Source organism: Pleuronectes platessa, chromosome 18, assembly GCF_947347685.1.
Source record: "Pleuronectes platessa chromosome 18, fPlePla1.1, whole genome shotgun sequence".
Lineage (NCBI taxonomy): Eukaryota > Metazoa > Chordata > Actinopteri > Pleuronectiformes > Pleuronectidae > Pleuronectes > Pleuronectes platessa.
In genome coordinates, this window is record NC_070643.1 from 15,795,768 (window position 1) to 15,821,452 (window position 25,685).

At 42.1% G+C, this 25,685-nt stretch overlaps 1 protein-coding gene across 1 annotated transcript in view; it reads right to left on the reverse strand.

Moving 5' to 3' along the window:
• Positions 1-25,685, reverse strand: part of LOC128461649 (CUB and sushi domain-containing protein 3-like) — a 307,734-nt gene that overhangs the window by 183,140 nt on the left and 98,909 nt on the right. The window contains 1 exon segment of the mRNA XM_053446673.1: positions 589-786. Within this exon segment, the coding sequence (XP_053302648.1) occupies positions 589-786 (198 nt within the window).

Genomic DNA, 25,685 nt, shown 5'->3' on the forward strand with positions numbered 1-25,685 from the left:
CGTCATCTCTATGCTACTTATTGCTGAGGGGAAAAAATTACCCACTGTATCTATGCATCCACCTACAGTAAACGTGGGGCGACCTACAAAAAAACGACTAAAAGATTCTTTAGAATATGTAATATAGTGTAACATTGCACCATGTACACAAATATCTACACCTACACCAGAATCCCAAAATAAACAACGGCATTCATTTTACTACACAATCACACTCCGTATTCGCTGCTCTCCTACTCAGACCTTTCAAAATAAAGTGTATAATAAAGAGAACTGCACACACTATCAGCAAAACCCCAAATACACACCAGTGCCCCAGGATTGCCTTCCTCGTTCACTGTCACACAAAAACAAATACATGCACAGTCTGTCTGTCTTTCTGTCTCCCTCACAGACACACAAACAAACATAAATTCTATGAAGGGTTTTTCTTTATATATCATCCCGGGAAAGGATCATTTGGAAGCGAGTATATCGAAAACATTGAATAGTCGAATTGTGTTTTCCTTTTGAGATGTGGTTCAAATCAGCGGTGAGAAGAAAACCCTTCATATCCAGTCGTACACACTCTGGTTTAATCGTCTTTACCTCGACATATCGGAGCAGGAAAGTCCCACACGGCCGTGTTTCCGGCATTGGTGGTGCAGGTGAGCGTGGCGTGGCCGTCCAAGACATAACCAGGGACACAGCTGTACCGCACCTGGTCCCCCACACCGAAACGTCCACCACCACCCAGCACTGCTTTGGGCGGGACACCCGGGTTTCCACAGGATGTACTTTGAAGTTCTGCAGAGAAGGAGAGAGAAAGAGAATCGGACATGGATTTAGTTTCTTTTTTTTTACAGTTTTATGTTTTGGAATTAATTGGACTATGCTATTCCTCCAGCTCGGCTGTCTCTTCACCAAATAATAAACCGGGCTCTTGCACAGCGATGTGTCTAATCCAGAGATTGCTCCGAAGCCTCATTCCATACACTGCAAAACCCGGTTTCCTGGTCCGAAACACCCTGTGACATATAATCAACTCTATGGGTTGTTTTACATTTTTACAACAGGCACAGATACAGACAGATCCGTACGCCGGGTCATTTTTATTTTTTTTCCCTTCTCTTTATTAAACATTATGCCACGAGTGATGGATCCATTTTGACTGCAATCCCAGTGACGCAGACTAAAGTCAGACAGAGCGAGAGAGGAAATGTAAAAGTGTTTTATTGTTAATCACATTACTCTTTCTAGATACATTTACAGTTCTGTGCCTAGGACACAGGGTGTGTACAACTATGCATAAACTGTAAACATCCACATACACAACCACACAGAGAGCGAGAGAAGCAGAGGGACAGAGAAAGAGAGAGAGAGAGAGAGAGAGAGAGAGAGAGAGAGAGAGGGAGACAGAGAGAGAGAGGGAGGGGGGGAGATAAGAGGCATTACAAACCATAAACCAGGAAGTAGATGGGAGAACAGGGACCAACTCCGGTCTTATTGTTTGAACTTGATTGATACAACTATGAAACTGTTGAGACATATAGGGGTTTGGGGAGAAGGGGAATAGACGGACGGCGTTGAGGGGGAGGGACGCACAGGAAAAGGAAGGGGAGGGGAAAGAAAAGCGAGAGGCAGAGGAGGCCCGAACGAGACAAATGGAACTGTGAAAACTACTCAGATGGAGGGAGCGAGGAAGGGCGGAACAGAGAGAGTGGAAGTGGGAGAGGAGGGAAGGAGTCGAAAGAAGCATGAGGACTATAAACTCAGTGTGCTCCCAAACGAGAGGCGGAGACAGGGAAGCACCTATTTAAAACTGTCACCAGAAACTCTGGGTTCTACTCCTCCAGGCTCCGTCCACATTACTACGTGTTCACCTCTGTACCTGTACTGATGGTGTTGACTCTGTGGACTTGATGCATTCCTCAGTGAACTCACACAAACACAGTCCTCCTGTTCGCTTCGGCTAACTCCTTATTATTAGCATCTATCTGGAATACAACGAGGTCCACAACTCCAAAGAACAGACAGAACTCAATATCAGAAATAACTTTCCCTCTTAATGACTCTTCATGCGGTTCAAAAAACAACAACACAGGTCATCTAATGCGCTTTAATTGGTTGAGACAAAGTTTAAAGGTGTTCTTTAAGCGGCCCCATTAAACCGCCCCGCTTACAGAGCAAGGGCAGCACATGGGAGAGACATTTAATACCCCCCCCCCCCCCCCCCCCCCCCCCCATAACCCCCTCCCTCCTTATCTCCAAACAGTTGGAGAGAAAACACACATGGACACTCTCACACTCATGCACACACACACACATATCTAACTAGGGTCATCCATCACAGTGGCGACCCCCCCGCCCCCCATGCTGGTATTCTGTCTGGATGTCAGGTTGGCCTAATGCTGCAACCTATCGATTTCACCAGTGTGGCCCTACTCCATGTCAGGATGTTTAGTGTTGAGTGTCCTATCAGACGCACATTTACTTGCACACACTCAGTACATACACATACACATGTGTGGCTGGTTGTGTATTAAAATGGGGGAGAAAACTTGGAAAGATAAAAAAGAAAAAATGGTTGTGGATTTTTTAACATTTTCCCTCAGAAAGAAATGTAATTTAAAAACTTTTCCTGCATTTGTACACAAACTAACCTCTGGGATAAAGTTGAGAAAAACTCCATTATTAAGATTGCAGGTGCTATAAAAAATAAATAATCCATCAACGGCAAAAAATGACAACTATTAGAAGAATGGCTATTTCATATTAAAACTTCTATTTCTAAAAGTAATAACTTTGTGGAAAATGGCAGCAGGTGGCAGGTAACTTTGTCACCCTCAAGGTTAAACAAGGGAAAGCAATTTATATAAATTAAATGGCCTTACAGTAAATCACAATATGATCTGGATAATTAAACCTTGTTACACAAAGTTAAATGTGAGGGATGGTGCTCTCCCCACAAGGTGTCTTCAAAGTGCAACAACCGCAACAAAGTACAAACAGTTTAGAGGAAGAGAATAACCTCACAAGAACTATGGGATTCCAGCGCTACCTGTTCTCATAACATCACATGCTGGTGCAGTTGTAACCCAAGAACGATTAATCCAAACTTCAAAGGGCGGAATCATTTTAAGCGACATGATTTCAAATCAAGGAGCAGTTTTTACAGAGCGAATCAGAAGGTGACTTTAGCACCGACTTAAAAAGGGCTACTCTATTTGAGTTGGAGACCTCAGTGTGAGGCCGGCCCTCGGAGAACACTTCTCATTTACCCCGTCTGAGAAAATGAGAGATTAATCATAATGATGAAAGCACAGCGCAGCACAGCTGGATGAAAGGAGAGATCATTACACGGAAAGACACACACATCCTCCTCATATGTTTAAAAAGAGAATTCCTCCACAACTGTGACGGAAAATGAAATTAAAAATAAGTGGTCTGTAGGTTTAAAAGTCACTTTTTAACACTTTAACATGATTGTTTAATTCATTTTGTTTGGTAACTGAACCAACTTCCGAAAGCTCGGCTACACTCTTCAATAAATAGTAATTATTGGTAAAGATAATACAAATGTAATTATTTGATTACGGAAACAGGAAGTGGGTCAGCGCACCGCCTGAATGATTGATGGGGGAACATTTGCTCCACTTGCTCAGGTACCAGTCAGTCAAGGTGACACACATGCCAGGACTAAACCTCTTAAAGGGGATTATGTCGGGATTATTTGTCTACCACACAACTCCGGGTTGCATCTTGATTTATTTGGTACTATATCGAATGAAGCCCAAACTCCCAACAATCAACACAACAAAAAATATCTTACAAACGATATGCAAAATCTAAATAGGGTCCTATAATGAATAGTTTAAAGAGCTAGATGTGTCATCATGTCGTGAACCAGTGTTTGATGGTTTGTATTTATTGCATCCCTCGTCACTCAAAGTGCTTTATTGAACAGTTTTGGCTCAGAATGGAGGAGCCAGGGTTCAAACCGACGGCCTTCTGCTGGTGGCCGACCCGCTCCAGCCTCGGTCCTGAGCCACACCCGCCCACAAAGAAGCAGAGGAACACTCTAAAAGCATTTGGTTGTGAGACACAGTGGAGGCAGCAGAGAAATCAAATCTCCCTTTCAAGCGGCATGTTGAATGAACTAAAAACCAAAGATTTGATCTGCGGCTGATTTTATTTTCAAGACAGAATCATGAAACAACAAACAGGGTCATTACAAAGTGCAGGATGACTGCTGCCAACACGTGTGACCTAACCGTCGTTTAATTTAAGTGTCTTCCATCGCATTTTCATTCCACCTATCTCTGTTTTATCATCTTTTCCATAACGTTCATAAACCCTCATTTCCCCTTTATTATCTTTCTCCCTTCTTTTATTCATCTGTTTCTTCTCTATTTTTCACATCTCTGATTCCCACATCCCCTGTTTTGCAACCCCCCCCCCCTCCCTGCCCTCTCCCCTCAACGCCTCCGTCTGTCACACTCCACCCATCCCCTCCCTCCCGTTCCCTCGCTCCCACCTCCTCAACTGAAAAACTTTGATGGTGTGCCAGCTCCTCGCCTCCCCTGCACCACCCGTACCTCTTCATCACCCCTCCTGTGCATCCCTTCATCCCTCCGTTCGTTCTCTGCCTTGTTTGTTGTGAACAGCGCATAGTTTCATTACACTAGTTTATTCAGTAGCCATCGGCCACACCACACTCGGTGTCATGGTTTATTGCCGCCTGCCCTTTCTTATTTATTCTCTCTTACCCTCACTTCTCCCAGCTCTCCGCTCTCCCTTTATCTATCCATCTCTGCTTCTCCTTCCCATCTCTGTCTCTCCCTGGTTTACCATAACCATGATTTCGGTCTCAGTTGCTTCATTACAAGCTGCTGCTTTTATGGGCCATCTGTAGAACTATCTGCATTTGTCACAAACGCGCGCGGACAAAAGCACACATAAGGGCACACAAAGGGCCCGAGTGCAGAGCAGACGCAGGCAAACCGCTACACACGCGCTCCATCCCGCACGCCCACACACAGACGCGCACAGGCTTTTATTTCTCCCCAGATAAGCAATCACAGTGGAGTCCAGGTACAGGGGAGCATGAGATGGCAATGGGGAAGAAGTGAGGAGGCATAAAAGAACTGAGTCGTGGGTAAAAAAAGCGAGAGCAAGGCGCCAGAATCGGGAGAGAGCGCTGCCATGCTTTCAGAGTTTTAAGTGAGACGGATGACGCTGCAGACGGGACGAGTGGAGATGGGGAGCGAAGGCCGGGGGAAGACGGAGAGAGCGAGACAGAGGAGAAGACAAAAATGAGAAAGGGAGGCAAAGACAGAGAGGGATGATTCAATGAGTTTTGAGGGGGGACTTTAAACCTCTGTCAGCAAGAACTTCTTATGAAAGATGAAGCGAGTTTTATACCAGAACAGATGCTGAACGCTGGGAAATAAAAGCGCAGGATTTGCTCCCAAAATCCACTATTAACATCTGAAAAATGATTTTCAGTTTCTCTGTGAGGTTTATAAGAGCTGCAGCGGCGCGGAGGTCTGTAACAAACGGATATGTGTTCCGGGGCACTTAGATCTATAAAAGGTTTCACTGGGTCTGTCAACTTCACAGTCAGCTGCTTGTCACTTTGATTTATTCAACACTTTGACCAAGTCTTTTTATAGACTTGGGAAGAACTTGTGTCATAAAACATTTTTTGAGCCCCTTAAGTTAATGAAACTTTAAGGTGTAAGTTGTATATCATATTTGTGGATGTGTGGCCTCCTCCTGACAAAACCAGGGGCAGAAAACACAGATTTAGTTTCACAATGACCTCAGTGTTTTTATAAGGCCATTACTATTCAGATCCCGCCTGTCCTTTCAGTTCATATAACAATATTTCAAGAACGACATTTTTCTTTCTCATTAACAGTTAAAGTACATCGTAATCTGTGTTTGAGGTCATTCGGCTTCAAAAAATAACGATTATATAATCTATATTTCATTGTTATGGCTTGATAAAAAAAAAGTCAAACACTTTTTTTCATCCCGACGTCGGAATATTAGCTTTTGTGTCTAAGGGTTTATTTTTTAGACCTTATTTTACCACATAAGTCAGACAAGCAGATATCTGATGTAGGATATGTCCTCATTTCATTCAAGCTCACAGTGTTCCCGGGCGTGTGCGCAACAAAATCGAAAACAATAGTGGAAAGAAGTACATGAATAGAAAATGTCTTAATTTTGGAAATATGACAACAAATATAAATAAGCTATGGGGGGGGGGGGGGGTAACTTATCATACAACACCTGTGTTTTTTAACAAAAAACTTACAAGAGGGCATTTTAATGGCTACAATACCGATAATACACAGTGCAATGCACCCATGTTTAAATTACAATAAATGCTAAAAGTACTTTTGGAAACTTATAGAAAAGTTCAGCTGAAGTATAAAATATAAAGTTATTTTGGAGATGGGAAATATTGAAATGTCTTATTTGAAAAAAATAATATATCTATTATTATATTTCTGTGGCCATTTTGCTCAAATATTTAACAGTGGATTTTTTTAAACCCCAACAATCCCTCCATGGTTAGAAAGCTGCTGCAGAGCTGTCAAGCAACCGTCATTCATAACAGGATTCAAGCAATTTCCTCAAATTCTAACTGTGACAGCTGAACAATCACGAGAAGGATAATATGGACTTATTATACATGGGTGTGTTTTTTTTAGTGAGAAAATATTAATTCCAAGATAAGATCTCAACCGTTTGAAGAGCATGACACAACTTTGCACCCCCCAAAAAAGCATTGGTTGCATGAAACGTGAATTACCACCAAAAAAAGATTTTAAAATCACGTTGAGCTAAGAATGAGCAAAGAAAGACTTATTAATGTGTTACAACTAACGTGTAAGATATGTTTTTCATTTGGCTCCCTGTCAAATTAAGCAACTTTACGTTAATCCTGCCCAGATTGCAGCTCACACCAGTATAACACGGTCTAGTAACACATTAACTGCATCTTAACCATGTATTAGTCGCCGTTCAATGATGTTGTAGGAAAAGCAAAATGCTCCATTAACATTCAAAAAGGTGAAAAGATGATTAAGAATTTGTCACGAGTTTGGTTAATATTATCCTTTATTAGAAATGAACAGGAATGAACTAACCTAAATTATTTAACAACTCTCCTCAGAAACTGTTTATGATTGGTGGCTGCTGATTGATGGTGTAATTATAAGTAATTGTGATTAATTATGAAGGGAAAAATGAACTAAGTGGCACCTGAAGGTGTATGTCATGGAGAGAGAGAGAGAGAGAGAGAGAGAGAGAGAGAGAGAGAGAGAGAGAGAGAGAGAGAGAGCTCAATGACTATTGGATGATCTGCCAGCTCTTAACATCAATTAACACACACACAGACACATACACACAAACACACACATGGTCAGTGTGAACAGTAATTATCTGTAGTATAAGTGCCGACATCTTGCAGCTGGTCGTGGTATTGAAGTCTCGTCGATACACGTGTTTGACCAATCTCAAGTCAGTCTCAGCTGTTAATCATGAAGCCTCACCCTGGTTTTACAGCATGAAATGACTAATTCATATCTTAATTTAGTCCAGGTCCCATCTACTAACACATGAGGAGAGAGGGATAATGGCCTATACTGCAAACAGCCAGCAGGGGGACGATGCATGTAAATTTGGATGAAGCGGACACGTCATCCATCTTTATAAACAGTCTATTATACAGACAGTGTAGAGTATCTTCTTCTTTTGACAACTTTTTGCCAAAATGATGATGTTCAATCACTTTTGGCAGATGAGACGAAATCGCCATCGAAATACCCAGAATACACTGGTGTTCCTCAGTTACAGCATCAAAGAAAATGTATTTAGATTCTTGTTTTACTGCTGGTTGGGCTAAAACTGATCTGACTTATCCCCTGTCAACTTTTTATGATACGTGTCGGCTCAAATATAAATCTTCCCGTGGACCACTCTGCATGCAGAATCGTTTTGATCAATAATACTAATAAGCACAAACTTTAATGCAGCAGAGTGCATGGTGCGGTCCCTCTCTAAAGTGCAGTTCAGGAGGTATAAACTTTAATAAGATGGAAACACTCAACGGGAGGGAGCCCGGGTGTCGGGATGCCGTTTAATGAGACAAGACAATAACCCTGTCCAACACAATTACCCCATTTTTGTGTCGAGAATATCCATCCACGAGCGTTATTTGAAAAGATGTACTTCCCAGAGTCGCAATTTCCCCCGTATGTAATTGAATGAGCAGATAACGCCATTAGTCTGGCTGCTCACAAAGAAACAGGAGGATGTCAATTATAAGCCCTTTACCTCCACTTCACCGTGTGTGCACACACTAGCGCCCTTGTGTGCATGTCATTGCAAGTGTGCACAAACTGGCGTGTGTGTGTTTGTGTGTGTGTGTAGCTCCTTGATGCAGTGATCGATGTTTCTCTGAGGGCTCGTTCAATAAACCATTAGATTCTCCCCTAAATACATCCAGCCAACAGAACTTCATTAGAACCAAACACAATCATACGAAGAAAAACACACAAAAATACCACATACAAACCCTCTCCTTACTAATTGTTCCGTCTCAGCTCCCTTCATCTGCCTCCTGTCATACTCCACCTGACCACCAGACGTCCCCAGACCTTTTTCACCTGTCTCTCTTTTTTCTTAACTGCTCAGGGTTTAATTATTTTTATTTAATATTTAATTAAACTCTGTTGTGTGATCTTTGTCTGTTGGTCGTGCTAAAACTCCTCTATTCAACAGAGGGCAGGTCTCAGCTCCTACACACACACACACACACACACACACACACACACACAAACACACACACACACACTCACACACAAACCAATTCCTAATGGATTAATATACTAAATTAACTTCATTGCACCAGCCTGCTGTGTGTGTGTGTGTGTGTGTGTGTGTGTGTGTGTGTGTGTGTGTGTGTGTGTGTGTGTAGGAGCTTGGGTCCTCCCAGCTCTGTGTTCACAGGTCTGATTGAACCTGATCATGGTTTCGCTTGTTCAAGCCGACTTGTTTTTGTGTTGAATCTACAGCAGGACACTAAATGCTGTCGTCTGATCTGACCTGAAAGGGCCGACTCCATCTTCCTGAAGTCCAGAACAAATCGTCCCCATCGGACTTGATCACACAAAATGGCAAAGTGCAGGGTTCAGACATGTTTTTCTTTTGCTATTAATTTGGCTGCGTCTGTAGGAACTAGTGACGTCAATGAGTACAGAGGGGGATTTTTGCCAATTACAATTGCAAGTTTCATCCTAACAAGCCAGCTGCAACATGTTGACAATACAATATATCGTCATCCTGACTCATGAGATTCAATTAGCGATATGCTGGCACCAAGTAGATGTTTAGTTAAACTTAAATATAGTTTGGAACAGTTTATTTGCCAGTTTATGTGGAAATCGGTCAAGTTACGATGTGTTTGTTAAAGACTAAAGAGGCACTAAGATAAAACGTTATGTTTGTGTCTGTGAAACTGAAACTAAATTGCAGTGATTATATATATAAACATCCCGCACTTTACTTCTTCAGGGGCATTTTGTCTTCTTCTGCAGTCGGACAGATATCAAGACGTGTCGTGAAAATGATTGTCTCAGAAACACTGTATCATGACATTATCGTATTGTGAGTTATCCTCCGCCTCCCTTCTGCTTCCATTGTCTTTGTGCCCGGCACCGCCGTTATTAACTTCACTACAATTTTAGAAACAGCTGACTAAGCAGATCTTTGCTATCTCCACATTTTATACCTAAAGTGGTGAAGCTAATACACGTTTTCTCAATGTACAACAGTAAACTTGTTTGTATTCTTTAAAGACAGTACAGGCTGCATTGATTTACGTCTGAGTCTTGATCTGCTTCTCTCTCTCACTCTCTCTCTCTCTCTCTCTGTCTCTCTCTCTCTCTAACTGACCCTTCCCTTCCCCGCCTCACACATCCATCTTGCCCTCCTAGCCACTCTTCCCCTCTTATCTCTCCTCACAGCCACCCCTCTCCTCACTATTAATTAAAAGAGTGTGAGTGTGTGTGTGTGTGTGTGTGTGTGTGTGTGTGGGTGTGTGTGTGTGCAGTCGCGTGCTTTCACATTTGTGTGTGCACATCAGGCCTCAGTATTAATTAAAGGTGTGAATGCTAATTGGTCAGATCAATAACGAGACGTTGGGCCTCAGGGGCCCTCAGCCAATGGGAAATCGTTACATGTCTGACATCACTGTCACTCTGCCCTGCACTGTGACACGCGCACACACACACACACACACACACACTGATTTGCACTCACACGCACACTACTGTCATCTGGAGACACAGGTTCACCTCGAAAAGGTTGTGAGAGTGAGAGAGTTGAGAAGTAATAGGAGGTTTTCAAAACTCAGCTGGTGCAATAGATAGAAACTTACTGTATGTCCCCAAAACTAGATCAATATCCATTAAGGAGAGAACAAGAAAGACAGAAAGAGGGAGTGAGAGAGGGGGCACTCAGAAAAGAATCAGATGCCATAGTTAGCACTGCCCAGTACTGAGTAAATGAGTGTCCTATCAGAAGGCCTGTCTGTGCTGATCAATTCCAGAGTATTCTTCTGGCTCCCACCACATACTCTTCTTAAAGCTTGTCTTTTGTTTCTCAATCTTACTTTGTCTAACTAGCAGCTTTTGTCAGTGCGATATTCAATCAGAGAGATAAGAGCATGGCAAACTTGGTCCGTGACCTCAGTGAAGGGGAAGCAATAGAAAAGGAGAGAAGAGAAGATGTGTTTGATAAAGAGTTTGCAGGCGGTCAGCCCAATTTGCCATTTGAAACCAACCCACTGAGGCCTCATCATCATGCCACAGCAAACCTCCGGGGCCACTGAGGCACCAATATAAATTGCTTCAGAATGAAACTGTGGTCAACAAGTAAACATGAACTAACGCACCAAATATTTCTTCAAATTTCTCTCTATGTGTGTTTCCAATGGTGCAAAAACACAGGAAATAACTAAAGGAACAACATTTGAAGCAACAAATCCATTCTGAAGTTCTGCACTCTACAGTGAAGGACACAATACCAGTAAGGAGCTGTGTTAAATTGTTCTTCTATCTTATCTATTGGAAGAGGCTGCCATCAAATGTGGTATTGATTCATGATCTCCAGAAGATAATTATTGCATTGATCAGTGGTGTGTTGCCCTTCCCATTAGTGCAACTGTCAGGTCAACATGCACAAAAGAAGACATGTACAAATAAACAGAAATGCATAGACTTCCATAAAGTTACATCAAACCCTCAACACTGTCTCTGTCTGCAAGATAATCTCAACAGTCTGTAGCCTGTATAACGATATTGTTAATAGTGCTATCTGACATTCAGTATTTATACATTTATCGAACATTTCTGATTCCAGGGGTCACAAGTTGGGCTCTCTCACCATCAGACTGGCCATTTGCTTGTCTTTGAATAAACTGACACCATATAAGTGGTCAGCAATGGAGGACTGGCCGTCAAGTAGTGTATGAAACATTAACCACTAACCCATGTCCAGATTATAGCCTGCAGAGTCTTTGTCACTTATAGCAGCACAGTCAAGGCCGAGCCCAGACACACACACACACACACACACACACACACACACACACACACACACAGACCGGCAGGTTTAGTGAAGGGGCCTTTGACGGATGAACTGATGGAAACCCTACCCACAGACAGATGGATGGACTGACAGAGGGACAGACAGACACACAGGGAGGAAGGTGTGGGAAACAGGAAGCAGGCACATGGTTAAACACGCTGGGATATAACTAGACAACCTGACAAGGAGTTGCTGGAGCTGACTGGTGTAAATACTGGCTGGGAAAATGCGGGAGGACTGGAGACAGGTGTGTGAGTGGGCGGGGACGCTCCGCTCAGAGGATCGGGAAACAGGAGCCGGACGATCAGGTGGATGTGACAGTCAGGTGACTGGGGATGGGGAGGACTGAGGACATCTGGTGGGCGGATGGAGAGTGGCAGGGGGCCAAATTAAAGAGGAAATGGGAAAAGTATTGGCGGGGATGGGGGGGGGGGGGGGGCAGATGACGGAACAAAATAGCCCAGAGATGAATTGGGACAATGTGTGTGTGTGTCCCCAATGACTGACAACTTCAGGGATAGTCTTGTGTATATTGAATATTGTTCTCGAAACACAAAAAGTTGTTTTTGTGTTTGAGAGAGTGTGTGTGTGTGTGTGTGTGTGTGTGTGTGTGTGTGTGTGTGTGTGTGTGTGTGTGTCTGTCAGAGAGAAAGATAAAGTAAAAGAGAGAAGGAGATCACTCTGTGCTGATAACATCTGTGCGTGTTTGTGCAGGGATGTGCATGTGTGTGTGCATGTATGTGTGTCTGTGTGTGCGTGTGCTTGCCCAGTTGAGGTAAGCTAGCGAGCTAGCTTCGTGGGTGTGACTGCCAGCATGTGTGTGATATCTAATAGCTGTGGCTACTGTACCGTGACTTATTAAATTGAACATCAAGAGACCTCCTGTAAAGCTGACTGACAGATACCAACACACGCACACACACGCACACACACAGACTCTTAAAGCTGCACAGCTCACCTTCCCTGTAAAACTAACCAACCAACACAGACACAGCAGAGCGAACCATCCTCCATACAAAGGCAGGGACTATAAAGGAAATAGAAGGTAAATGAAGACGTAGATGCTGTTTTTTTGTATTATACCACATCTCGTTCCTGTCGACAAAGTTATGGTTGAAGAGCAAACTCAGTTAAATAGCTCATCACCAAGTCAACAGGCGCCACAACAAAAACAACAAGCTTGTTTTCTCAGCGATGCCACTCTCAATTATGAACGCTGAGTGAAATCACCACTCATGACCTTAAATTAGCTGCTTCCTCTTTGTTTGCGATAAGAGGATAATCACCCACGAACAACTGTTTTTTATTTGGCCTTCAAATCCAATCTTGCTGAAGTGATATCAAAATATTCCGTGTGGTGGAAGCCTTTCTGCTGAAGTACACTCCAGGACACAAGCAGCCGGGGGTTTTTGTCCTGTTCTTTCAACTTGCTTCCATCTTAATCCTTTTAATCCCGTTCTCCTTTCATCTCTATCCCGGCCCTCATCTCCTCACTGGCCTTTCTGCTTTATTTGTGCAGCACAGCCAGACATCAACAAGTGTTTCCTCTGCGCAATTCATTTCAAATGACGCCTGCGTGTTTGTGGGTGGCCTCTGTGTATTTCTGAAGTGAACATTTTTATTTTGTTGAGATGTATGTTATTTTTGTGCTATAGAGAGCTATCTGCACGCGATCAAAATCTGTCATCAAAATAATACTAACCCCCAAAGATTTATATAAAAGCCGTTGCTGTAGTTGTACACTGTATTTGCCTTAAATCATTGAAATCAAAATGACCCGTGCGGGTCGGTCACAAACGACAGGCTCGATGGTTTGATCGCCAGCTCCCCCAGTCTGCACACCGAAGCCCTTGGGCAAAACACTTAACCCATAAATTGCCCCTGAACTGTGCATGCAACAGTGTGTGGACACCTGACCTCAGAACAATGGGACTCGGGTTCGGACACACATTTGCAAATGATATTCAATTTCGGTCATATTGGCAACTTCAACCACTTCGCTATTTGGTGCCAACATTGGGCTCACGTCAGGTTCGGACACAAACAATTCCCACACAAATGAGCGGGCTCTTTTACTTCTCTCTTGGCCTTGGAAAAACATTTGCAGCCCAAGCAGAACTCTACTATCTCACCACTGTGTGAATGGGTGAATGTGAATTGGACTGTAAGGTGCCGAGTGGACTTCAGCTCTAAAGCCATCAAATCCATTCATCAGTAAACCTGTGGAAAGCATTAACATCGTGTGCAGCTTGTTCTCGAATGTCTCACTTTAAATGTTTACATTCAACAAAGCAGAGCAGTTTTATTAAATGTCGGAACTGCAAAATAAAGACGATAATTAACATGAAAAGAGCAAATTAAACTGACGACAATTCCAACTGAAATAAGCAACAGGTTCTGCAGTAGGTCTTATGTTGAATGCAGTAGGTGATCCTTCATGTTATGATGTAATGTGTTAGAAGGGCTCTCAAAAATCAGAGAAGTGGAAAAAGTTCTATTAGGAAGATGCAGCAACCCATGTTTTGTTAAGGATAAGGTCGGTAGCCTGGTTATTATAGCTTACATTAACATATTCACTATGAAGAAACTTTTCTAAGCCTCTTGACTCCCAGCTGCATCAAACGTGCACACATTTTAAAAGGGAGAAACCCAGAAACCCAATGAATCAGTTGTTCTGGAAACAAAGCCCGTATAGAGCTTTGTTTCCCCGCTTCCCGACGTTACACTGCAGTTTGCCTTCCTTGGAGACAGCGGTTAAGATATTAGAAACAGCGGGGAAGTGAAGGAAAGTAAATCCGCTGATCGAAAGCCGAGCACAGGGGCTGGAAGACACAGCACTGATAGTCATTTTAACAATTAATTAGAAAAATTAAATATAGAGAGAAACACCCCGTGGAATGCCCTTAGATAATGGAATCTGCTGATGAGAAGCAGCCTATTCTGTCGATGTTTCTTATCACGTTTGGTGAAAATCCTCCCAGAGTTGCTCACATTTGTCTAAATGCTGCCTCCGAGTGCTGTTTGATGCACGGCGTCAGAAACTGCCGCGTCAGCATGACCCTGCTCATTTTCTGGTTATGCTAATCGAGTGACATTCCTTCCTGCTTGGCAGGAGGAGCTGATTGGATGGGCTGAGGTGGTGACCCTGAAGGGAGGCCGTTTGATTGGTTGGCTGATATAAAGCTGAATAATGGACTGACATTGGCCAGAAGGCTGTATTATTACCACCCCACTCCCATACACACAAACTCTCACTCTCTCACACACACACACACACACACACACACACACACACACACACTGCTGCAGCAGATCAGCACACTCCTACACACTGATAAAAACTATGGACCGGGATAGCCTGTATTTTAGTCAGGTGGCTAGTGTACGTCTGACAGACCTGAATATCAAATCAATAAATCACTTGATGTGATTTCTATCCCGTCTTGGCACAGATGGATTTGGAAACTGTTCCCAGGATTTACGTCATAAATGTATTCATATCATTAAAAAATGAGGTCGATCCACTTTACACTTTACTGTAATTACATTATCCAGGCATTATAAGACTGATGGCTACTTTTGGACAATCTTCAGTGTTAGACACTTTTCCCTTCCAGGCTGTTACCACTTCTGTATCTGAGATACTTAGACATTTGGCAGCCATTCGTCCATACATCAGACGGATGCATTCAGAAGACGCTGGCATCATTGCAGTCCTGAAACTGAGGGATTTGGCAGCTAATTTGTACCATAACACTGTGGAATTATATAGGGTCCAGAGAATGAGCTAATGTGTATTGGTTGTATTTATCACTTTCTGCAAAACACTCAAAAAACTAGGTCTGTTGTTGGACTTACTTCCTCCATAATGTTAAAGTACTAACTTTGACTGTTTTTAGTGTAATTTATCTTTTGTGCCTATATATTTAGAATAAGCTTTCAAAGGCTTGACAGGCAACTGAGAAGGTTCATTTTTAGATTCCTTATTTTTCATCTCAGAAAACAGGTGAAAAATAAAAACCCAGTTCCAGAAAACTCACCATGCTCTCATGCACACTCTGGATAACAGGTAGACACAGACTCCTCCCTGCCTGCAAACAACACTAACGACTTTATATTTTATTGTGACGGTCCACAGGCCCAACGATTCACTGAGCCTGAAAAAAAACATAATCACCTGTTTTCACAGATGAAAATGAATCAACTAAAGAATATCTCAGTTGCTTTTCAAGTCGTGCTAACAAAGCAGAACCTCTGAAAAAAACAAAATAGCGCCCTTCCCCCGCTCATATGATGAGATACATTTCTGAGTCGCGGCCCCGTCACAGTCACTTTTTTTAGATAATCTGCGGCTTATTTTGGTCTCTGGTGACTTACAGATGTTTGAATAATACAGATAAGAAAAACTTTTGTGACATTTAGGTTTTCTCAGGAGATAAAGACTCAAAAAACACACATTTCATGTTGAGAATTCTGTTTGAAACAATCTGCTCCTCTCATCTGCTGTCACTGTGTGTGTGTGTGTGTGTGTGTGTGTGTGTGTGTGTGTGTGTGTGTGTGTGTGTGTTGTGTGTCTGTTTGTGTGTGTTTGAATGTTTAGATTGACGCTCTTTCGTTGACATTTCAGCAGAGCGGGCTTCACAATACAGCATCGACCAGTACTGGATTTTGAGGCAGATGCCACTGCAGATTTTAGGTTGTTAAAAAAATATATATATATTTATACTCGCCATATACAGCATGGGTGTTCATATGGGAATATTTATACAGTAAGGATGTGATGGAAAAGTTTCTGAATCAGCTCAAGTTTCTTCTTCTGCACTGTGATCCGTATAAAAAGGTTTTGTATTGGTGTGTTTTGGACGCCATATGTGCCGATACTGCTCCCAGTGCAGATTCATTCATTTCTCATTATGCTGCATGTTCCATTTCCATCTTTCTCCTTTTCCTCTCCTCTCAAATCTCAGACACTTCACACTTGCCTGTTGCATACACGCGGGAACAAGTAGGACAGATGCATATACATTATACACAGACGTAGGCGCGTACACACATACACACACATGCCCACTCACCACTCTCCAGGAGTGTGCAACCACTTTTCTCCGGGGACGCCACTGACATATTCCTTCTCATTTTACATGTATGAACCGAGCCACAGTTGCATGTGCGTAGGCACACACGCATATGATTCTGTGTACTGGGTGCATTGTGGGTGCTAAATATGTGTAGTGAGCTCTGTGCAGAAAGAAGCGAAGAGAAATAAATCAAGTTACAGAGAATAAAGCAGGTAGTTGCAGTTGAATTCTTTGAAGTCGAAGTATAAAAGAAACATCATTTTTAAACTTTCTTTACATTTCAAAATAAAGAATAGTAAATTAATCTTCTCTGATAGAAACTGACCATGAACACATTCAATGACTTAACTGAGAGAAAGACAGAATGACCGAAAACTGAAAAAAGAAAAGAGAAAGACGAGTGGATATTGTCAGTCACCTCAGGTCTCTTTGATAAAGATCAGATCAAAGCCGCAGCTAGCGCATACACACACACACACACACACACTAATGCATGCACATGCACAGAGAGAGAGAGAGAGAGAGAGAGAGAGAGAGTTGTATCTCCATGACTTCAGAGGACATTGCATTGACTTGCATAAATTTCCTGGAAACTTACTCTGACCTTTTCCCTTCAGCTTAAAACTCTTCCAATGTAATGATATATGTTCAACAGACTAGTTTTGTCCCCATAAGGAAAACCACTAGGTCCCCACAACATGACTAATACAGAGACAAAACACACACTCCACTCTTGTGGCTCTATTTTAACAATCTAAGCCCATGATCTAAAGCACATGGCACAAATGCATTTATAAAGTCCAAATCCACTTGTGCAAGCTTCATGGCTGAAGGTTGCTGCGACAGGTGCATGGCTCAGGAGTGTTGTCCTCAGTCTTATATTAAATCATCGGTGTGTTTTGGCCCCAACATTCAATAAACCAATCGGATTGGCAGCTTTCACAAGCCAGGTGAGACTGCTGTTATAAAGTCAGGTTAGCCTGGATGAAAGAGAGACCGAATACAAGCGCTGTACATCTCTCTATATAGGTGCATATTACTATCTTGATAATTAACCCTTATAAAAATATTAAATATGAAATGATATATAAAGTTCATATAATTAACTTCAGACCTGATTTTTGATGATAACGCTTTCCGCTGCCTGAACTAAAGGAGAAGAAGAAAAATAACTAATTAGACAACAGCACTGCTTTGTGTTGTAATTACAGCCCTCACACTGAGATCACGTTCGAGTTAGAAACAGCTGACTGAACGTCTACCTTTAAATATGGATGCAAATGCCACTGCATAGTTTCCATTGGAACTTTGCTCATCAGCTGCACTGTCTTTCAAAGTTCATTTCCACACGGTATTTATTCAAATCATTTTCAGAGTCTACGCAGTCTCTTCATGCAGCAGTCGGATCTCACCCAGTGTGTGTGTATGTGTATGTGTGTGTGTGTATGTGTGTGTGTGTGTGTGTGTGTGTGTGTGTGGGTGTTCTTGGTCGTGACTTCAAAAGAGTCAGCCAGAAACATCACTGGTGCAAGAGATGAAAAATTGAGGAAACCTTCCTTCATGAAAGATGCTGATGTTCACTGAATTCTAATGTGGAAAACAATCAAGCCCCATTGTTTCAAACTCCTCACCCCTAATTGATGCTGTTGCACCGAATTGTGTCAACAGAGTCGTTGGTGGCCACATTTCGGGAGGCAGGGGAGCAATAATTGGAATTGTCATTATTTTATGCATAAAATAATACAAACAGCGTTGTTTCACATATCTGCCCACTAATAGAGTTCTCCTGCAATTTGATGTAGCTTAAGAAAAAAAGCGCAACTCTGAATAATTAAAAACTAGAAGATAAACTAAATCTCAGAAGTGTGCATCTCATTTCCATCATTTGTATGTATTATTTTAATGACAAAGTGTTAAAAACAATAGACTCTGTGTTTACTGAGGTTTTATACTGAGTGAGGTTTGTTTTTGTTTACTCTCAAGTGCCTTTTTCGAATGCAAAGAACAATCAGCTTTACTTGTTTTTTGCGACTTTGAGGAAAAAGTTGGTCCAAAGTAAGCGTTGGCCTTCTGAAAACTTTGGATTTCAGACTGAATTTGTTTTGATCAAATGCAGCACACTATTTAGAGATTCAACACCGCCTTTAAAATAGAATCTTATAGTTTAATTTTAACGGGAGGTTTGGAGAAACAAAATAGTCCATCAGCGTCTGCAGATATGTCATAAAATCTCTTTAAAACACTGCATCTTTTAAATAAAGTTTGAGGCAAACTCAGCACACAGTTAAATGTCCTTAAGTTAAACAGACAGTAATATTAAAAGGACGTAGAATGTGACTTGGTCAGAGAAAGAAGGGACATGTTAAAAAGCTATAGCCAGTCATCTTGATCCACTGTTACACTGACCAACATGATTATGTAATTAACGGTAACTCCTCGCTGCCTTGAATTTACAGATACACATCATTTTACCTCTGAGTCTGTTCTGTTCATTTACAAATACACATTTACCATTTCACATTTGATGAAGTTCCTTTTTTTTTGTGCCTCCTTCTAAATTGTATTGCTCTTTGTTTATGCCTCCTCTCGAGGCACTATGTAAACTATCCGTGGTAGGAGTAAATGAAGGTAAGAGAAGTGAATTACTGTTATATCCTAGGAGGAGAGAAGGAGGAAACAGCAGAAGTACTGAAGAGGAGGTGGGGAAGGGAGGAGTGAAGTGAAATCTCTGCTGACTTGTTAGTCACATGGCAGAATGTTGCTAGGATGAAGAACATGTTCTCCGGTCTGTGTTCTGAAGAAAATCATTTCATAAGGGAGCCATGTGTCTGCTTGTGCAAAGGCATGCATAGAAAGCACAGTTACATATATGCATATTGTAACTGTGATTTCTATGCGTGCATGTGTCTCTTGACACATGGACACGTCTAAATGTATATTGTATGAATGTGGCTAGTGTATATCTATGTTAGAGGTTAACTCAATTTGAGGTTATTCCATATTATGTGTGTATGAGTTCTGTGTTTTCATTACAACACACTTAGAAGAAGGCGTCTCTCCAGGATTTAAATCAGTTTCGACATTTATAACACGGTTTATCTAGAGCACTGTACAACCTACAGGGGTCAAACAAATCTTCTCTCCAAACAAGAAAATATTGTCCAACCTGAAAATAATACACTTGCAATACTGGACTTGGTTTAACATTTATCATAAGAGTTCTTGCACATGTCAGTCAAACCAATAAAAGTCTGTGTATGTCTATATAAAAGGAAATTACCAGTGCAGAACAGAGCTGAGTTTGGATGCAACAATCCCAAGGAGCTGGAGAAGATGTGGAGAGTGAAGGCCACACTGGTGCCAGGGATAATTAGATCCCAAACTGTAGGATCAGAGATCTCTATCCAAGAAGAGCACAGTACAAGGAACAGCCAAGAAACTGAGGAGAACCCTCCCAGGCTTCTATATAAGCTCCAGTTTGAAACACAAGTCCACCGACATGGGGCATCTGGGGATATGTTATATATATATAGACTTTAAATAATAGAGTTAAGAAGCAGAACTCAGAGGCGATGGACGGGGTCGTAGAGTTGAAAAAATACGAGAGCATAGAAGGAGTCTGCAGAAAAAAAGACAACAATTCTTCGACGACAGTCATGCAGAGCAGTGGCCGTGTGTGTGTGTGTGTGCACGTGTGTGAGATGTGTGCACGTGTGTTTAAGCTCTGCGATAATCTTTGATTCCGTCTCATCAGCACAATATCAAACTGCCTCCGACATCATGCTAAATAATACATCACTCCTTTTCTCTCTCCGTTTCACACACACAAGCGCGCACACACACACACATACACACACACACTGTATGGCATGTGCTGACTTATGAATTACTTATGGCCTGACAGTCTTCAGAGGGAGAGGGAGAAATCCAACAATCACATCAAAGTGTATCCCACGAGCAGACAGACAGGTTGAACGGGATGGAGCAGCTCTACTGTACCTGTGCCCTGACAACTACCCGGCTAAACTCCTTCCTATAGTGGGATCAATACATGCTTTTTCAAGGATTTTCTGTTTTGCACTAGATATAAAGCATAGTGTACCTCTACACCTCTCTTTTTTTTTGTCTTGGCTCTTACAGTATGTTAATCAATCTATTCATTCATACCCATTCACCCATTTTTCATAACATGCAGCAGCAGCAGCAGCAGCAGGATAAGAACAGCTGTCCAGACCTTCTTCTTCCCCTCCACATGTTTAAGCTTCTCTGAGTTCCCAGGTATTCCCAGGCGGACCGGGATCTAAAAAGCACTCGAGCATCCTCTGGAAACGCCCCAAGGTCTCTTCATAGTTTGACATGCCTGGAATACCTTCCACACTAACATGTCTTGGAGGCTGACTCATCGGATGTCTGAACGGTCTCAGCTCCCTTCAGCGTGATGGACTACCAGTCCCACTCCGAGGCCCCTTCCATATTCCTTATCCTTTAACCCAGGAGTGAACCCAGTCAAACTCTAAATGGACTGAAGGTTGGCCACAATCTAATTTATTCATCTGGTCCGAGCCCATGACTAAAGGTGAGGGCTGGAGCATACATCTCTTGGTAAATCACAAATGTGTACTCAGCTCAGACGACAGTATGTTTGAAACACCTGCAGCTCAACTGATGCTGCTCTTATCCACTTGTTGATGACAAAGCTTTATAATCACTGTAAATGTTTAGTTTACATGGATCTTCTTAGAGCTGCTGTTTGGGGAAATGGGATGAGTGGTCCGACCCCTTTTCCATCTGTGCTATCTCTGTCTGGGAACATTATGTTTATACCGACATCGGATTACAGATTACATTTAAATTTGATATGAGCCAAATTCATCTAGTTGTTATTTTTAAGACTTTTATGTTTATTTTTTTAACCTACGAACTTGTTTTTCAGTTAGATGCAATATAAAAAAGGGTTAGTTATCATGTGCTTACACAAATAACCAGTCCTAGAGGTTAGATCATGGAATATGAATTTGTAATATGTGTGTGTCTGAGTAAGATATGCACTTTCACTCTCTCACACACACACAAACATATGCAAAGATTATTTTGTATTTTGTAGCCAAATTTTGATTTTACACGACACATATCACTTCTTACAACAATGATGATGAAAGGTGTTTTTCACTCGTTCCTTCTTAAAAACACGTCTTGTTTACAATGCTGAGGCTAATACCTGCGTAAATCTAAAACCTGAAATCACTCCAACAGTAGATTAGACATAAGGATTACATGGAATGAGGACGACTTGCCAAAAATTGTCCAAGCCCAGGTGGATCATTCCATTCCGAGAAAATCTCCTCCTCGCTGAATTAAATTACATCCCAGCTCCGTGTCGCAGGGCCCGACAGTGTAAAATGTATTTTGGGGCAATGACAATTACACGCTCACTGCACTGAAAAAAATGAGTCGACTGAAAAGGTCATGTGATCCACTCATCAGGAAATTATTCATGAAAAATAAAAAAAACTTTAATTGAAATTGTCATCACACCCCTAAAAGTTCAGGAGGACATGTGCTCCGACATCAAGTCCTGTGTTGTGGACTGTAGATGCAGAGATGCAACATATATATAGACAAACACTTCATCAGCATAATGTTGCATATTCTGGTAAGGCCCGGCGTGGTTTGCCTCCGTGCCTCCCTCCCTGACTCCCTCACTCAAACACACGGAGAAAGTCAAACAGCCGAATGTATCAGCAGCAGGGGCTCTTCAGACAAGTCCCCTGGAAGCTCCGAGCTCACCGAGAGCAAACTCTTTCTGCCGATCTCTCTCTCTCTCTCTCTCTCTCTGTCTCGCACACGCACGTGCACACGCACAGAAGGAACATGGGCCAAGTTGCAAGCAGAGACTTGTGCCAGTGAATAAATCTGGGACAACTGCTTGGACATACAAGTAGCACAAGCAGGCACGAGCGCACCCTGACACAGCGTTTGTGCCGAGTTCAACCCAGGCACTTTGCAATCAATGATACTGTCATTATGCGGCGCGCTACACACACACAAATCAACACGATGAGAAGCGGCCAACCGACCAACTTACATACAAACGAGCAAAAAGGCCCATGGATAGGGGCAGAGGAGAACACAAAGGGAGAGTTTAGCCGTGTATCACTTCCTGCAGCAATCAGAGGTGACAAACATCTGCTCTGTGTGTGTGTGTGTGTGTGTGTGTGTGTGTGTGTGTGTGTGTGTGTTTGTGTGTGTGTTGTGTGTGTGTTTGCCATAGGATACATTTTAGGACATATTCCGGACGACTGAATTGCTAAAAGTCTAATATTTGGGACGGTGGTTTAGGTTAGCATAAATGGTAAATGGTAAATGGTTTTGTATTTATATAGCGCTTTTCTAGTCTTGATGACCACTCAAAGCACTTTACAGTACAGTTTTACATTCACCCATTCACACACAAATTCATACAGTGCATCTATTCACAGCACTTTGTTATTCTATGGGGGGCCATTCGGGGTTCAGCATCTTGCCCAAGGAAACTTCGGCATGCAGATGGGTCAGACTGAGGATCGAGCTGCCGACCTTCAGGTTGGAGGATGACCACTCTACCCCTCAGCCACAGCCGCCCGTAAGGGGCCGGGTTAGGATTACAGTTAGCCAAGTAGAGGTCATGTTTAGGGTAAGTTGACAAGAAGTGCACAAATGTGACCTATGGCAACAGGACAACCATAGACAACATTGGTTTTACTTTAATTTGCATAAAATATTGCATCAGCTTTAGTCCTTAAATCAATTCACAGCAAACATCTTGACATCAAATTATCAGTAATGGTGATGACTTCGTTCTGCTCCACGTCACCATGACAAATGTGGCCATAAAGGAAAATACCTTGACCCTGACAATGAAGCAGCTAAAGGACTTCAACCAATTTTACACCTTTGCCTTTGCTACATCTAAAAGTGTCTTACAATAAATAACCTCTGGTGCTTCCTTAAGCATCAACCACCCAACACCAATCCACTTTCTATTGTGGTCTTTAAGAGTGTTAACCGCTTGTCTGGAATAATCTGCAGGTTTTCATTCCTGTCCCAATCTACACCAGTTTTGTTCGGCAGCATCTACCTTCCTGTTTTTTAAATACTTTTTTTTCTGCCAACTTCGACTCTCACACTGTCAATGTTGATGCTGTTTCATCTCCAACCAATCATTCCTTCATCATTTCCACAAGCTGCTGCAGTATTTCAGCCTGGTTCATATCTCCAGTCTTCACCGGATCATTTAGTTCACTCCTGTGGTAAAACACTTTGGTTAAAGCTCTTTGTTTACGCCTGTGTTTTTCTCTTGAATATTTGAAAGTATTAATCTGGTTTCTACCTGCCTCGCCTATCCCTCCTCACCGTCTCCTGAACCTACCCAGCGAATAAACCTAAACTGTTAAACTCTCCGTGTCTGGTGTCCTACTTTTTCGGGCCCAAAATTTAACTAAACTTAACAACTTGAGGAATAAAAGCCTGAATACAGATACAATCTCTTTAAAGAGAACACTCCCCACTGTGCCCCTGAATGACTGAATTTAATTCAGAACACTGCTTTAAATATGCATGCCTTATTAAAATTGCCTTTCCTCGCTTTCTATTATAGTCTTAGTTTCTTGAAAAGCCCACCACATGTATTACTTTGGTTACAGAACATTTAGTATTTGGCCACAGTACATATTCTTTGTATCTCAGCATGTATGTGGCACAGTAGTACATTTCATTCAACATCTGGTTAACCCTGCAACTTCCATATATCTCATTTACTACAACCGAGTACTGGCATACAATACAAGTATAAGTATACAATTTGACCAACATCTTATGTTTAATATGCCTCATCTTTCGACTAGTAAATTAATGTGTTGCTCTTAAATGACACATAGGATCGTGTTTGTACTTGGGTCCGACTGCGCTGTCAGCTTGTCAGCTGTTGACATCTAAACGATCTGTTTGAAGAAAAGTAAGTCATTAGATAAATATGTGTTGTGTCGGTGTGCTCGGTATCACGCGTGTGCTCAGGTAGAAAGTCTGATCCTGCTCCGGAACTAACAGCGTCACTGCGGACATCAAAGTTATCCTAATCTAAATCTAATCTGAAATCCGTATGCGCACAGGACATGGTGCCGGTAAGTAGTGAGTTCTAATTTTAACCATCACTTCAGCCATCCATATCTCTTCTTTTCATCTCTGAAGAATGGTGTCATGCTGTTTACTGGAGCCCTAAAGGAAGACGGTGAATAAGGAGGCTTCGGCTCCCACCGGAGTGGACCGCGCTCCCTCTGGAACTAATCTCTACATTTTTCTTTGTTAGAAAAGCCTAACAAACGAATGGAACCAGGTTATTATATTTTTCTCCCAAAAATGGCCCAGTTGGTGTGTGTTTATAATTAGTGGTTTGATTGTTTGGCTCATGAGTCAAACTGTTAAACTCCTGTCAAATTGAATCACTTTTATACGAACCACAAAATCTTCTAGAGTGAGAGACTGTGACACAAAAATCAACACAAAAACTCTTTGCTTCTGTCCCACAACATTTAGAATGTAGAGCCTTTGGATTATATTATCGTGTGTGTCGTGCCCAGTTTGACAGCCTCCGTCTCTGAAAGGGGATGAACCTGTCGTCTGTGAGTGAGTCTTCTTCTTTAGTTGAGAGCAAATGAGTCAAAGACATGTTGCCTTCTGATCCCCTTGAAAAACGTATACAATCTGAATGACCCAATAAAGGAATTGGATTGAATAGAAACCAGGTACATCTGCACCACAAGAGAAGAAGCCTCATGGCCTGGCGGTTCATTGTGTGGTTTTTAATACAATGTGTCTTGCTAACACAGGTTGTCTAATTTAAATAATCCATCCTTTTTCTAACAATATTTGTATTGAATTTTAGAGTGTATATCAAAACGCTTACAAATAATCCCTCCTGCTAAA